The 16357-nt window shown below is 41.0% G+C and overlaps 2 protein-coding genes across 4 annotated transcripts; both read left to right on the top strand.

Moving 5' to 3' along the window:
- Positions 1–63: 63 nt before the first annotated feature.
- si:cabz01101003.1 (ubiquitin carboxyl-terminal hydrolase CYLD) lies at positions 64–9673 on the top strand. Of its 3 annotated transcripts, none has more exons than XM_051400758.1 (17): positions 64–163; positions 394–620; positions 1622–1739; positions 2081–2238; positions 2881–3426; positions 4137–4242; positions 4448–4899; positions 5467–5632; positions 5992–6133; positions 6408–6530; positions 7122–7213; positions 7343–7406; positions 7621–7825; positions 7919–8027; positions 8202–8320; positions 8546–8753; positions 8849–9673. In XM_051400758.1, exons 2-17 carry the CDS (start codon positions 456–458, stop codon positions 9031–9033), a joined length of 2958 nt encoding a protein of 985 aa, XP_051256718.1. In that variant the 5' UTR covers positions 64–163; positions 394–455; the 3' UTR covers positions 9034–9673. The 3 variants fall into 3 exon arrangements, with proteins under 3 accessions (XP_051256718.1, XP_051256720.1, XP_051256719.1); XM_051400760.1 differs by having other exon boundaries at positions 86–163; positions 528–620; XM_051400759.1 differs by having other exon boundaries at positions 110–163; positions 445–620.
- A 1030-nt stretch (positions 9674–10703) lies between these two features.
- Positions 10704–14364, top strand: emc4 (ER membrane protein complex subunit 4). The gene is made up of 6 exons (XM_051400761.1): positions 10704–10867; positions 11436–11587; positions 11850–11964; positions 12309–12462; positions 12552–12712; positions 13470–14364. Exons 2-6 carry the CDS (start codon positions 11478–11480, stop codon positions 13503–13505), a joined length of 576 nt encoding a protein of 191 aa, XP_051256721.1. The 5' UTR covers positions 10704–10867; positions 11436–11477; the 3' UTR covers positions 13506–14364.
- The last annotated feature ends 1993 nt before the right edge of the window (positions 14365–16357 follow it).

The following is a 16357-nucleotide window of genomic DNA, read 5'->3' on the forward strand; positions in this document are numbered from 1 at the left end:
GTGATTGGCTGAAACCACCCCCCGCTGAACTTTCCTCGCTCGCCATTGGCTCCCACAGACGTCAATCACTCCGCTTCCTGTTTCACGCCGCCGTTTGTTATTAAAACGTAACCTCCTTTAAATGTGACGGGAAATGTTGACGCTCGGAGAGTTGATGAAGTTGGTGAGTGTTTTTTTTTTTTTAAATGAACGACTGATATTCTCATTGAAGTTAACTGCGTGGTTTTTGTTAGTCGACATCACGGCACAAACGTTAAGTTAACGTTAGCTCTGTTTGAACATGAATGAAACTTTAAACGTTTAAACCGCCGTTACCTGCCGTTGAGGTAAACTGACACGCTTCGGCCCTCTTGTCGTTTTCTTTGAAAATGCTCGTATTAATTAACATTACAGGGAAATGGAGGCTTTAATTCATCCGTGAACGAGTTACATATATATTGAAAGATACGCGCAAGATGTCAGGGGCCCATGAGTCAAGCAGGAAGCGCCGCCCCCTCAAAATGTTCTTGATCTCGACCGACCTGAAGGTCCAGGACCAGCTGGACGGTACCATTCGGCTGCAGCGGGGGTTCATCTGTCAGGAGCAAGAAAAGAGCCGAAGCGACTTCCTTTGGGTCAAGGTATTCACCAACACAGTTAACATCTATTTAAACTCATTAATATTTAATTCATGTCAGCACATACTGTGGAATATGTTTACATTTAGTTTGTATATAAGCTTTTATTATCTTATTGTATTTCTTAGGCTGTATGTATGTACCTATACAAGCATTTCTAGTCTATATATTGTGTTAGATATTGTAAAATTTATATTATTTAACGTTAATTTCTGATTCTGATATCCACTTAAATTAGACATTACATGGCTCTACCATTTAGGGTGCAGGGGCCAGAAGTTAATTATTTATAATGCATGGGGAAGTGTAACCAAGGTATAAACTCAAGGGTTTACCTAATATACTGTAAAAGGCTGAATCAATTATGTTATGGATGAATTAAATAGTAGTTGTATTTGTATTTAACAGTCATTTTTCTACTAAAATGTTGTGCTAGTGTATTCAATTTAAGGATTTGCTGCTATATGGGGTTCAAAACATGCAATTTAAATCCATTACCTTGGGCTCTGGTGAATTATAATGGGCACTGTTCTGGCACTGAGACACGTATTTGATTTAATTGATTAATTGAGGAAGCAATTTGCAGGATAATTGATAACAGAAAATAATCGTTGCTTCAACTTACTTCAAAGGAAATGTCTCTCGCAGCCAGATCAGAATCAGAATCGGGTTTATTGCCAAGTAAGTTACAGTTAGTTACACGTACGAGGAATTTGCCTTGGTGCATAAAATAAGGTACTTTTTTATAATATAAATAAATAAAGATAAAGATAGAGAGATCTAAACTGTACAGGAAAGATACAGGAAAGATTTTCTTCACTTTTAATTCTGTCCACCACATGCTGTTGAGTCACCGTTTTCAAATGGTTGGATATACTTAGAACTAGTTTTACTCCCTCTCCCAATGTATTTTCTCTTCTTTTCCACATGTTTTTCTCTCTCTCTCCTCTCTCTCTCTCTCTCTCTATCTCTCTCTCTATCTATACTCCCCTGTTTCCCTGCAGGTGCTGGACAATGGCATTGTGTTAAAACTAGAGAGGAAGTTCCTGCATGAAGTCCCAGCTGAATTCAGCGGCCTGTTGGAGCCCGTATTGGATCCGGAGGCCCGCCTAAAACTTCTAGGTGATATGATAGTTAGTTAGGAGTGTTTACTTTATTATATAGGCTAGTTATTATAGAGGTAGTTCAAATATTGAAGTAGTAATGATCCTAAAAAGGGATTTTTACTGTTTTTTTTACTAACATTGAAGTACCAAGCGTGTGGCTCAAAGTAAAAGCGACTGCTCCATCTTTTATTTAAATGAGGAACATGTGATCTTTATGTCAATAAATAGCTCTAAGGACAGAGGTCAAATTTAGTCTTTTAATTGGAAAACAGGAAGTAAAGCCAGATCACATGTTTTTTTTCTTCAAATGCAATCTGTTATACCCTCTGCTGTGTTTCCTTGTTTGGTATATTTCAGGCAATCCCGGGAAGCTGCAGCAGTTGGCTACTTTGCCCATCGATGCCCCGCTGTGGGTCCAAATAGGCCAACAGGACGAGCTGGCAGAAGCAGACCTTAAATACATCGGTCCACTGACCAGAGGGAGCAGCGCTGTGCTTTTTGGGGTACAGCTCAAGGTAAACTTGAAGGATATATCTCTTTTATTGTCAACCTTTACATATAAAAGTAAAGATTTTGGGATGAAATGCTGTTTACCAGGAGCCTACGGTGGCAGCAGTTAAAGATACAAGTACATTGTGCCAGACATAAAGATATATGATTTTAAAATGTAAAAACAGAACCAAGAAAATGTCAGAGGAGTAATTGATGTATCTGTTTACCTTGCAGCCAAACAAACTCATGTTGTTTTAATAAAGTCAGTTACCAGCCTTCATCATAAAGTTTGTTACCTTGCTCACTGTGGCGTTATTCCCAACAATAATTCAAACTTCTGTAGGTGTATTACAGTGAGGCTGAAAAAGCTGGATTACGAACTGCCTGATTTGTTGCGAATCCCTCGTGCAAAGTTAAGCAATTTTAAATCCAGTATGAAAATGGCGGACCCTGCCACTAACAATAAAAAGTACTATATAGAGAGGTAGTTACAGTATGGCTATTGCTGGAAAGTGGTGACCATGAGTAGTATTAAAAAAAGGGGGTTTAATTTTAATTTAAATCATATAACTTTAATGTAACAAAAACTGGACGCGGTATATTCATGCGGACATAGAAACTGCAGTTTCCTTGAGACAGACTCTCTCTCTCCGTCTCCTCTGCAGGGTTCAGCTGCAGGTAAAGGAATCAGCAACGGTTCCTATAAGAGTCACCGGCTCTTCAGCTGCCCCGAATCCTGCGCCCTCTTCCTCCCAGTCAGTCACATCAGGCCCCGCCACTGGTCTGCCAACAACGGCTCAGACGCACACGAGCGAGCCCGCGAGCGACACCACCAGCGCAGCAGCGGTAATCACCCCAGCAACGGGTACCATAGCAACAACGATCGCCCAAATCATCATCATCATCAGCAGCAGCAGCAGCAGCAGCAGCAGCAGCAGCAGCAGCCGCCGCCCGGTCGTCACATTGGTTTCCACCAGCATAGTCCCAGCGGCCCTCCTCAGCCGCACGCTTTTGGCATCCTCCCTCGAACAGCGGAGTCGGTTCCCCTCGCAGCTCATAACCAGGTCCGAGGCCCCGTGTCGCCTCCGCCGCTCCATGTTGGCCAGCGGGTGTGTTTCCCCCTGGAGGACAATGTCTACAGTGGGGAGGTGCGATTCTGTGGTCTCCTGCCGGGCCGGTCCTCCTCAGGGATGTACGTCGGAGTCCTGCTGGTCAGTACGACACTGGAGATAAAACTGTGATTATAGGAATATTACAAATGAAGTTATAATTATTTACAATTTTTATTACTTTTAGATGTATTTATCATCTTAAAAAGGTTCTTTTAACAAAAGCACAAAATGAAGATGATTAAACCATTAAACAAAAGTCATTTAAAGCTGCACAATATAGGAATTATATATTATTACATATACTTTATACATTATGTTGTATTATTTTTAGATATTTATGATTGCGATATGATTAGCAATTAGTGGGAATTATCATTTTTGCATCACAATTTTTATTTTCACTGAAAGAACAATTGAAATCATGATGTGTTGAGGTCTGTAGTACCATAAAGTGTCTCTCTGTAGCAGTACAGTACTTCATTATAATGCTGTCACACATTTTATCTTTTTATCAAACAGACATTGATATTGCACATGAATTGTACAGTCCTGCTGTTATTCCCCATCTCTCTCTCTCTCTCTCCCCTGACTTCCTGTCATCTCTCTACTGTCAACTCTTAAAAAAAAAAAAAAAATAGTTTCATGCTTACAAATAAAGTCGGACATTGTAGAAAGTCCTCAAACTAAAAAAATCTAAAAGATTGCACTTCTGTTTAAGATAAATACAGAGAAATACATTTGTACTCATGTGTTTATTTGAATAGTTTTGTCTGCAGCTGTGTGTTTTGACTTTGTGTTAAACATTACAGGACACTCCTGTGGGTAACTGGGACGGGTTTTATAAGGGAGAGAAGCTCTGCAACATTCCTTCTCTGGTCTACGGACAACTTCTGCCAATTGCCAAAGTCTCCTCAGGTATGGCGAGCCCTCACACACTCGCACTATGTGTTAACCTTTAGCTTACAGTCTTATATAGAGCCTGTTAGGCTGTTTATTAACCTTTGGCCTATCCTTAAAGTCAAGATGCACATTGTCACTAAGAATACACTATTTGGTTCCATTATTTGCAGACTTTACACCAATGTATAACTAACTCTTGTTCCATTCCTGTGACCATCAGAGCCTAAATCCCACCGCCACAACCCTCTTCAACAAATTCCCAAATCCATCCTAAAGCCCGCGCTTCCCCCGGTCATTAAACCCGCCTCTGCTCCCAAGGTCGCCCTGATGCCCCCGAACAAACAGGCAGTTAGACCTCCTCCGTTGCCGCCACCGAAACCCAATCACAAAGCCCTGCCTCCTCCTCCTCCTCTGCCACCCCCCAAACCCCTCAGCCCGACGTCACCGACCACCGCGGACCGGCTGCAGCACACCAACGGCGCGCACGGCCCGCCGTCGCCGCTGAGGTCTCCAGACTTCGGCGAAGCTGCAGGGGAGAACGGAGAGGCAGGACCGGAGGACAAGCTGGAGGTGGGGTCGATGGTCGAAGTGAACGACCCTCCGCTTTACGGGGTTATTCGCTGGATTGGACGGATCAGTCAGGTTTCAGAGACAGTGGCTGGAATCGAGCTGGTAAGGTTTTATAGTTTTATACTAGATTTATAGTCCTTAAAGTACAAGACAATATCCAAATGTTAGAAAAAGGGGTAATCTTACCACCAAAATTCAGTACAAAGCAGAACACAATAAAATCAGGTCTATACTTTGTTATCAATTGAAAAACAATAGGGCAGTTTTTTAATCCCAAGGACAAACGCTTAAAACAAGTAACTGAAGGGTATTTAAGTTCTATTTTAGTCCATCTTCTTTCTCATTTATGTCCCATTCTCTGCACTCTACAGTTTCTTACTTTCTTATAGGCATGGTCTAACCATAAATCTTGAAATTAATGTTTACGCTGACGGTAATTAATTCCTTGTTACTGTCTCTTTGTGTCTTTTTGGTACAGTATGTATTCAATTTTAAATTGTTGTTGCAGCCTGTGGTTCTAGAGGAAAGTTATAGTTGTTTCATCACTTTCTTTTGGATGATTTCATTTACCGAGTGCAGTAAACTCGTGTAAAATCCCTACACTGACTCATATAATGTTGTACTGATACCGATAGCACAGCTGAAAAACAAACCCACTGTGTGTTTTAGGACCAGGAGTTGTCTGCAGGAACAGACGGCAGTTACCTCGGTGAACGTCACTTCCGTTGCCCGGCCAACAAGGGGCTGTTCGTCAAGCTACGTAACTGTAGACGGGACTCCAGGTTTCCCGCCCCTGAGACACCCGTCAATCAAGTAGAGCGATGCAACTCTATAGGTAGGAAAAGCACGAATGCCGTGTGTGACGCCACCTTTATAAATCCAAACTTTGAAGCTAATTGTGGAGCCTGAATGGGAATCCATCCATCACAGAGATCCAGAAAACAGAAGGAACATACATCATACACACAAGATTAACATTAGAAGACGACTGTAAATAACTGTGAAAAGATGTTGACTTCTAGAGAGACTTATCTCGAAGTATCTTGCAACTATTAGAGGAACTGAAAGCCAAATGCACCTCTTCACTCAGAGTGTGACATTTGTGTGCCACGTGAGTTTCTATATGATTTTCCTGCTCATAACTGTTCAGTTTTATTATGTAACACTGTCTCCTGTGTCCCCTGCGGCTCCCAGCCTTTGCAGAGTGGGGCAGCGAGCGGGTGGAGGACCACACTCCTCCTGTGGACGGGGACGAGGCCAGTGAGCTCTACCAGGGCTGGAAGAGAGGCATCCAGGGTCACCTCAACTCATGCTACCTGGACGCTACGCTGTTCAGGTAAAGCTCCGAGGCTGTTTACCTACTCTATAGCAACAGAAAGGATTAAAAGATGTTAGATATATCAACATAAAAAAACTATTCTAAGAAGCAGTTCTTCTTTGTGGTCCACAGGAAGCTGCAGTTTCTAGTATATTTCTTAATTTAGAATAAACAGAAGAATGTTAGTGAGGGTGAGCACTGGTTGGTCCTCTTGTGGTGAAACATTTTGGGTGTAAATTATGCTGAATCAAGTATGGCTACTTCTTATTTATAGTCGTCTGTCTCTCTACAGCCTGTTCTCCTGCTGCAGTTCAGCAGACTGGGTGTTGTTTTGGCCCTCTGACCCTGGAACGCACCGAAACTCCAGTCAGGCTCAAGACCTGCTGCGCTGTGAAATAGTCAACCCCCTGCGAAGGTGTGTAAATGTGTGTGTGGACAGGGATGGTTTTTTTAATATACGACTATTTTTTTACTACCAGAAGTAACTACAGTACATCAACTCTACCATTAATACTGCTACTTCTGCTACTAAGATTGCTCTTACTGTTACTGCTACTGATTGTACAGCAGTGGAGGAATATAACATACTTTAATTTCTACTCCACAACATCTCAGAGGGAAATACTGTGCTTCTACTCCACTACATTTCTCTAACAACTTTAGTTAGTAGTTGCTTTTCAGATTACAGTTTTTCATACCCTGCCCGTCCAGTGAAAATGACCATGTATCTCCAAATTTGGTTGTTATAAATTTGAATGTTTCTGATAAATTGAAGGATGAACTGTTCCTGAAAATAGGCTGTTTTAATAAAAATAAATAGGAAAGGGTCTGAATACTTCCTCCGCTGTATGGTGAAATGTCAAAACCCTAATGTATTGAAATATGGACGGTCCTCACTCCAGTCTGAATCCTCCAGTGCTCTTTGTGTACTGCTCACATCCCCGGTTAGTGTTTTTTAAAACACAAAGCATTCCTGACTGTATTCGTGTACTGGTACGTTTCCAAGGTACGGCTACGTGTGCGCCAGCAAGACCATGGCCTTGAGACGCCTGCTGGAGGCGGCGAACAGCGACACGGGCTTCACCAACCAGGAGAAAGGTGTGTGTGGGAAAGCATGCGTCCTGTCTTTACCCCTCCATTAACGCTCTGCAGCTGTAGTAGTTTTTTTTTTGTGTGCGATCAGACTGAGGAATGCTGTCATGCTGCTGTTGTTGTTCTGTCCGTCAGATCCTGAAGAGTTCCTCAACAAGCTTTTCCAGCTCCTCCGAGTCGAGCCGCTCCTCAAAATCAGGTGACCTCACTGAACTGTCTTTTTCTTTTTTTCCTTTACGTGCTCAGAGGAAGCCAGTCAGGAGCGTATTAATTAGAGTCATTTGTGTGTTTAACCGACTATTTCCTGTTAAAAAGACGGCTGTGAACCAAACAAATTATCTTTTTCTCTCTCTTTAAAACACCAATCTCCTCCACCTCTCTTATCTGAGTTTTATACCTCTCCTGTCTTCCAGGTCAATGACTCAGAAGCCTCAGGAGTGTCACCTCTACCAGCTCTTCCCGCCTACGCTCCCCCCCTCGCCCTCCTCACCCTTACCCCTCTCCCCAGTTGACTCCCCCATCCCTCTCTCCTCGCCATCGGCCAGCCGGATGAGGGTCGCCAGCGTCCAGGCGCTGCTGGAGTCCTCCTTCCTCCACTCCGGCCTCAAGTTTGTCGAGGTAACACAAATAAGCTCAGAGATTTCATGTTGGTGTAATTTCAGAGCAAAACAAATCATGTATTGATCAACACCCCCCCCCACCCTCCACCAGGCTCCCTCCTGCCTCTTGCTGCTCATGCCTCGGTTTGGAAAGGACTTCAAAATGTTTGACGCCATCTTGCCCACCCTCAGCCTGGACATCACAGACCTGCTGGACGACAGTAAGGGCAACTAATCTATATTTTAGTTTGTCTCTGCTGTGGTTTTATGTACTTTGAGATCTACGTTTAGTTGAATCCAGGTTTGATTTTAGTTTTTATCACGTGTATGTTTTCGTTAACTTCAGATTTATTGAAGCACACGTAAGATCTACACGTCATTTTTTGTCTTTCCAGCTCTGAGACAGTGCAGCATCTGTCAGGCTGTAGCTGAGTGGGAGTGTCTCCAGTGTTATGAAGATCCAGACATCACTCCCGGGCGTCTCAAACAGTACTGCCAGACCTGCAACACGCAGGTAGCCACTTCTTACTTCGGACCTGATACAAATCTCTAGCCTTGACGGACTAAATACACCAAGCCCTTGTGTTAAAAGTCAAGAGTTCTGCAGAGAGTTGTCCCATCTTTCTGCTGTTACCTACACACATTTGCAATATTAACTTACAGAACTAATTGTCAGTCTGTTATGTGTTCACATCTGCGTTACATATTGACTCGGCTCATCTTTCCTGTTGACCATCAGGTCCACAGTCACAGGAAGCGGGAATCCCACAGCCCGGTGAAGGTCGCCGTCCCCGGGGGACCGTGGACCGGCCCTCTGCACTGCACGCGCCAGCAAATGTCTCTCTTCGCCGTGACGTGCATCGAGACCAGCCATTACGTGAGCTTCGTCAAGCACGGGCCCCTCCCCACCGACTGGCTGTTTTTTGACAGCATGGCAGACCGGGAAGGTGAAAACAAATTCTGGTAACAAGGATTAGAGGATTAAAAAAAACACACGCAGTGTTATTAAAGCTCCCTATATCTTGTCTGTGCTCTCACCCAGGCGGCGAGAACGGCTTCAACATCCCCCAGGTGAAGGCGTGTCCAGAGGTGGGCCGCTACCTCAGCCTATCAGAGGAGGACCTGAGCAGAGTTGACCCCACGTCCTTACGGGAGCACGCTCGCCGCCTGCTCTGTGACTCCTACATGTGTCTGTACCACAGCCCTGAGCTCAGCCTGTATAAGTGACAGGGACACACACACACACACACACACACACACACACACACACACACACACACACACACACACACACAGATATGAGTGTGGAATAAGATACCGTACAACAAACATATTGTCCTCAGGTTCTCAGTCTTATCTGAATGTTAGATAAGACACGTCCAGCATAATAATGCCAGTAGAATATGAAATGGTCATAAAAGCCTGCTCACACTTTGCAGTAAAATGCATCTTGGGTGATCCAAGGAAGGACTGAGCAGGGCCTTAGAGATACATGTTATCTAAAATGTGACAATCAGCTAACTCGCCTTATGAACAAACAGCCTGTAGTTTACCGGATTATGATCTCTGTACACTTGTGTGAACTGTACTGTTTGTTATACCCGAGTTTATCTGTGCTAATGATAGTGCTCACACACTGGACAGAACCCCTGTGCCTGTAAAGTATATATCATGTACACTTTACAATTCAATTTGCACTGCTTCATTTACACGGTCACACGTCAGTATGTGTACATATTGTGTATATCAGTGCCTTAAACTGACTGTAAAGACCGCACACAGATGTTTAAGCTGTTGAATATAATACAGCTGCACACAGTGGGGACTATGTCCTCCCTAGCTAATAAATGCTTTGATACTCTTCTAATTTGTTTATATTTGTGTGTTTCTATTTAAATGTAATCACAAACATGCTGATTCATTATTGTGCATCCGAACGTATATAAATGAGTAGACCTAAATAATAATATTAAAACATTTAATAACAGCACAGTACAACAAATCTTACAGAATTTATAAATAAACTGATTTATTAGTTGCATTGGGAGGGAAAAAATTTATAATTTCTGCTTTTTTCTCCCTCGATAAACTTTATTAAAACAAATATAGCAAGTAACAAACAATAAACCTTATGTGTATACAGTTTCTAAATACATTACAGGGGACCAATATGGTAAAAGAAAAATAAATAAAAACCTTCTTAAGCTTACAGGTGTCTCATGTTTTTTTGTGAGCACATTCAACTATAAATAAAATATATTAAGTGACATAGATAATCAATAATTTTGACTAACAAATACGAAAAGCGGTCATAATAAGTAAATTAATTACACGACAACAAGCAAGAATTCCAGGCATATGCAGCAAACCCATAAAAAACTATTAAATTGATTGTAGATATATATATATATATATATATATATATATATAACAATTACCTTGTCTTTGGTTGGATTAAAACTTATTGTTGATGGAAAAAAAGCTTAATAATAACCTATTTATTTCCAATAAAACTGGACCAACATGATGAGGCAGAAGGTGTACCTATAATATCTTGATGAAACAACTGATGGATGGGCTTTTAAAGAGCATGAAAAACAAACTTCCCCAACACTAGAATTGCCATTTTCTTTAAACCCCCCTTTATTAGAGGTAAACCTATAGTGCTGAATAAACTATAGTATAACTATAATTACTACTGAACTCCTATTGAAAGAAAAATACATTTATTTCTAAAGAGATTATATTTATTGCTGCAAAAAAAAAATCTCTGAAAAATAAAGTTGTGCTCAGATACAAACAACCACAACAATTAACACTTTTTATTTTAAGAAGAATTAAAGTGTTTCTCCACTAGAGGGATGACGTGACGTGACGCCACCTCCGCATCGCCAACGTAATTGCGTCATCAGTGCGTGGGCCCTCCCCCTCCCGGAACCATCGAGCGACGAGCGGTCGACTTATTCCTCGGCACAGCGAGCTCATAATTTTGTATCGCTCGTTTTCATCGACAAAGAACCGCGAATAAAGCAGATAGCGGTGGTTTGGATGTCCTCGTAAGGTAAATGAACGTTTAATGTCGGTGTTTCGGCTCATTAGGATGGTGTAACGTTGCTTAACAACCGCGACGTCAACCGATAATAACGTCGTCGCGCTGGCTCCTTCACGTCGTTTGACTGGGCCAGACCTCTCATGTCACTGTGTGGTCGTTAAAACATGGCTGAAAACGGGTTTACTAACATTAACAGATGGTATTTACAGGAAGGCCATGCACTAATAGGATCTTGTGTAGTCAATGCAGATATTTAAATAACTTTACAATGCCTGAATTCGGTGTTGTAACAGTGGTTGCAGCTGCAAAACAATGGAAGTATGTCCCTAAGGTGTGAAATAAGTTAGATTTTGTGTCATTTTTAACAATATAACTGTTGTTTCAGGATATAAAAGCAGACTAAACATTGCATAAAACAAGTAAAGATGACTTAAAAGAACCATCAAACCACCAGGTTTGGTTTGCTTATGATTGCATCCTGTTATATATATATATATATATATATATATTGTATTGCCTGCAGGTTGACCAGAGACTGCTGGCTCTCTGATATCTGTTGTTTTTTTTATCTCTGTAGGTGCTTTCTGTCTCTGAGGTCCAGCAGTGCAGCCGGTTGCCAATGGCGTCTCCAGGGGGACAAGGAGGAGGCGGAGGGGCTCTGTCGACGAGAGGAGGAAGCGGGGCCCGGAGGATGAAGTGGGCTCTGGAGCTGAGCTTGGGCAACACCAGGTGAACAGAAACACTCACTGAAGCCACTTTATGAAACAAAGCTGATCGAAGGTTTGAAGCTGCACCACGACGGCTCAGACGGACATTTGTGGACGAGCTTTCGCCTCCTCAAAGTGCTCCGATCTGTGACTTGCATTGTTTTACCATCGATGAGTAACTGACAGAGCGGCTCTTAGTCACAGGCAGCTCCTCTCCAATTTCCAAAAGGACAAAATAAAAGAGTCATGAATGTAAACTCTTTGTGTTACATCTTGTGCGGCAGGTCTCGTGGTGACCGGCAGGGCGGTCAGGGAGACGTCGTTTATCCCATCGGCTACTCTGAGAAACCCGTCCCCGACACCAGCATCCAGGAGACGGACAAGAACCTGGTGGAGAAGGTAAACAGCGAGGAGAACCTTTTACTTTTATTCTTTGGATACGGAGATTCTTCTTTTATTTTTGACAGCATTTTATAAAAAACGTGTTCAGTTTCTTGAACAAGATAATTGTTTTCCTGCTTCAAATAATGAAGTCAGAATTCTGAAAAGATGCACAGAAGAAGTGAAACTCAGAGATATATACATAAATACATGTGTAAATGAACGGCAAACATTGTTGTATTTGGTGTGATCCTCCCAGAGGAAGCAGGTTTAGAATAATGATCTATGTAAGAGAGTAACTATATGATATAAAGATAAAATATTGGACCAGAAATAAAAACATACGTACCTTTGTCATACAGCGTTGTTGGGACGTCGCTCTCGGGCCTCTGAAACAAATCCCCATGAACCTTTTCATCATGTACATGTCGGGCAACACCATCTCCATCTTCCCCATCATGATGGTCTGCATGATGGCCTGGAGGCCCATACAGGCGCTCATGTCCATGTCTGCCAGTGAGTATTCAGCATTCGCAGCGTTTACATCCTATACTGTGTGTTTTAACGTCTCCAAAATGAATTCCTTTGGTTCTCTTGTGTCTCAGCCTTTAAGCTGTTGGAGAGCTCCAGTCAGCAGTGGCTGCAGGGCCTCGTCTACCTGGTCGGTAACCTCCTGGGCTCGGCCTTGGCCATCTACAAGTGTCAGTCGATGGGGCTGCTCCCAACGCACTCTTCTGATTGGCTAGCTTTCATAGAACCGCCACAGGTAAACAAAGAAGATGTTGTTTTTTTTACTGGATCGCACTAAAAGTGGCGTTTATGTTCTCCATTGCTCCCAGTGTTGTTTTCATTCTGGGCCCTAAATGTCTCATGTGCTGGTCACTCCCCTTTAGGCCAGTAGAGGGCAGAATATGTCTATTTTGTTATTACATTTATACATTGTGGTTTTCTGTAACTGTCTTAAATCCAAACAAGTTTGTCAGGTTACCTTGTAACATAGATTTTAGAGGAAAAAAGAGATGAGATTCACCATTCTTTAAAAGAAGTAACTGATACCTGCAGCAGCTCCCGACAGCTCTTATAGATAATAAAGGGAATAATAATGTAAACACGGGTTTCCAACTGGAAATTATTTAGGAGATGTGGTATAACTGAATTAATTGTGCCTTAAAAATAGTCACATTCATTAGATATATTTTAAATTTGCTGTGTGAAATGACACCTCTGGTCTTTTTCCCTAAAGGTATTTTGTTTGATAAAATATACGGTGGCCCTGAGAGGTCAACACGTGCACACCACAAACCATAACCACAAATAAACAACGGTCCCTTCAGTGTGTGTTTTTCACAGTTGCAACCAAGAAATTTACTCGACCGTGGGACATGTTCTAGTTGGAATATAAACCTGTCGCTACCTTCTGGTGGAAGACATGTCTTTGTCCTTCATCGGCTGACGTACCCATCGATATCAGCCAGTATTGTGGTCAGGCTCTAATCCTTTTTTTTGTGTCTTTTCCTCAACAGAGGATGGAGATCATGGGTGGAGGGATGGTGTTGTGAAGAGGACGGAGCGTGCACATACCAGATTCAAATATTTACAGAGGTTATATACTGTATACTGTACATTCTCCACCTGCGCCACGCAGCCTGGCTACCTGTTAAAGCTGTCCAGCTCTTGTCCACAACAGATTGAGCCTCCACAGTGGCGCGTGCAAAACCGGGAAGACGTCCGCAGCAGGACGTGCGGCGCAGCTTTCTACGAAGGCCTCATCCTCCATAAACACAGACACACACATTTGTTTGCCTTTTTTTAACAGAAACATTAACATTTCTTCAGCCTGCTGCTCTGCTTTATGTCCTCTGATGTCCCCCATACATCATTTTTTAAAGGTTTAAAAAGCCAGCAGATCCTCACGTTAAACTACTGTATTATTAACAACATAATAGGAGGTTATTTATGGACTACATAAGAGAATATAGAATTATACCTAGAGGAAACATCAGTAAAACAGCACTATCTATAATGAGGTTAATGTCTTATTAGGTCATATTCCAGTAGAGTAGATAGATTTCTTTTCCTGTTCTTCATTTTCTTTTTGTTTCTCAGTTTGTAGTGAAACACTTCATTTTCATCAACATGGTTTCAGCACGCTAACCAGCAACATTTACTAACCGGTTTAATTTATAGGTCTGTTTTAATTTATACTGTTTTTGCTCCATGAAAATGTTCTATATAATAAATCCTTATTATTGGCTGAATTCAAATGTTTTCAACTTTGTCAAAAAAGAATTGTGTTAAACTTTGTTCTGGGAAAAGAGATGCGCTGAAGAAGTTGGGGTTTACAAAAAAGTTGTAATAAATCTTAAATGTTGAACTTTGGCGATGCAAGAAAATGAAATAAAACTTTAAGAAATGGTCTTTAATATCTTCATCACTCTAGAAAATCAGTTAAGCTTGTTTTGTGGGTGTGGAGAAACAACTTATGGTGAAACTCAATCTTCTGAGAGAATGTCAGACTTGTGTTTCAGAGAGAACATTTTGAGGAATATCACACCTGAAAGTAAATTCTGATAACTCAAAACAGTGCCAGTCAATATGCATCTAGAGTATAGACTTCAGAAATACTGATGGAGCAATAATGTTGAACTCTAGGAGGGTGAATTTGTTTGCTCAAGATAAGCTAATTCAGTCACAACCACAAGAAAACCAGTTTCGATATCTCAAGATAACGATGCGATCAAACACTTCCAAGTACGGTTGTGCAATCTGACTAAATATACCACGAGATATGAGACTAAACTACCTTTCTCTGGATGTTTCATGAGTATTTGTTTCCTTTAAACGTCCAGTTGATATTCCAGAAAAAGAGGTTATACATGTTGATAAATAAAACATAAACCAGTGGTTCAGTTAAAAGAGAAAAATGTAATTAAACGTACTTTTTTTTGGTTTTATTTTATCCATATTTCATCTTCTAATTCAGGATAAATCTTTTAAGTTACTGTGGGAGGATAACCTGGAGGTAAAATAAAATAAAAGTTACGAGCCAACCGTGAACTGCTTTTGGCTTCCATACAAACTGTTGCCAAATCAGGGTCCAGCTGGTTAAAACTACCAATTAAAAGTATGACTTTTATGCGCATTATATTAAATTTATGTTAAAAGAAAGCCGTTTTTTGCAATCTGAAAAATATCTGTAACTTCTCTGTAAACCATCCCTGATCTCTTTCATGTCCCTTCTTTGTGGGTGTGTGTCTGTGTGTGTTTGGTGTTGGTATCAGCAGCAACACCCTGCAGGGAGAACAAAAGCAAGGTAGGGCAGAGGGGAAAACTTGAGAGGCGAGTAGCAGAAAAGCTTGTGCAGCTTTTGTTGTCGTCATGGATGAATTGGTGTGAAAGGTGGACATTTGCACAGAGTTTGTTCGAGTTCGATTTGGACAGATTTCTTTGTGATTTTTTAGAAATTGTTTTAAATCCACATAAATTACAAGAATATTTAGATATCTTATTTAAATCTTGATTCAGTACTGTATGCAGAGTGTGTAAGTAAAGTTAATCCAAAGAGTGACTAAATATAATATAATATTATAAGGCAATTTAGCTGCTCTTGGTGCATTATTATGCTTTAAAAAGAAGTTTACAGGCTTTACTTTTGGGCTAATTTTTAAAGCTGATGTGATTACATTTGATGGCTGTTTATTCAATTTTTTTTTATGTGCCTTAATTGTTTTGTGATTAAATGCAATACAGTCTTTTTCCTGATAAATGTTTCTATTACAATATATACATTGCTAATAGCTGTTTAAAAAGGTCAACATATCATGTAAGAAATTTGACGTTAAAAGCCAAAATATGAGTGTTATTAGAGAGACTGTAGCATCATCCATAACAATTTTAGTGTATTATGATTTTCATTTATTATATCATTAATTTGTCTTATATCACAGAAGTGGAGTGTAAACAAGTGCATTTACTCAAGTAGCCTGTGTAAAGTATTATATAGGTATTTTCATTATATTCTGCTTTACATATACTCCACTAGCTACATTATGGAGGCAATTCTTTCTTCTTTTTATTCATTTATTTGGTAACTTTAGTTACATTACAGATTCATATTGTAAATACAAAACATTTAGGCAAGGCAAATGTATTTATAAAGCACAAACAACAAACAAATGATAAAAAAAATTAATAAAAAAATAAATAATAATAATAATATTATGAATTATACTTAAATTCAGACTCAGTTAGTAGCTAGTAAAATTATAATATCTTTTTGTCATTTAAAAATGTTAAACGACCGGAGCACAGTTTCAGGGAGGGACCGGTTGGACTTGCCCCGACCCACCCATAGTGTCGGTGGGCCGGGCTGTCGGGCTGCGAGGGGGCGGGACAGGTGAGAGAGTGAGAG

The sequence above is a fragment of the Dicentrarchus labrax genome, unplaced genomic scaffold (genome assembly GCF_905237075.1).
Source record: "Dicentrarchus labrax unplaced genomic scaffold, dlabrax2021, whole genome shotgun sequence".
In the NCBI taxonomy this organism is placed as follows: domain Eukaryota; kingdom Metazoa; phylum Chordata; class Actinopteri; family Moronidae; genus Dicentrarchus; species Dicentrarchus labrax.

Bases quoted from the DNA above. Each gene is read 5' to 3' on its own strand.
- si:cabz01101003.1 (XM_051400758.1), top strand. From the start codon at position 456: ATGTCAGGGGCCCATGAGTCAAGCAGGAAGCGCCGCCCCCTCAAAATG. The intron at 8,028-8,201 runs GTAAGGGCAACT...TTGTCTTTCCAG, and splicing joins CACAGACCTGCTGGACGACA to CTCTGAGACAGTGCAGCATC. The intron at 8,321-8,545 runs GTAGCCACTTCT...GTTGACCATCAG, and splicing joins GCCAGACCTGCAACACGCAG to GTCCACAGTCACAGGAAGCG.
- emc4 (XM_051400761.1), top strand. From the start codon at position 11,478: ATGGCGTCTCCAGGGGGACAAGGAGGAGGCGGAGGGGCTCTGTCGACG. The intron at 11,965-12,308 runs GTAAACAGCGAG...TTTGTCATACAG, and splicing joins ACAAGAACCTGGTGGAGAAG to CGTTGTTGGGACGTCGCTCT. The intron at 12,713-13,469 runs GTAAACAAAGAA...TTTCCTCAACAG, and splicing joins CTTTCATAGAACCGCCACAG to AGGATGGAGATCATGGGTGG.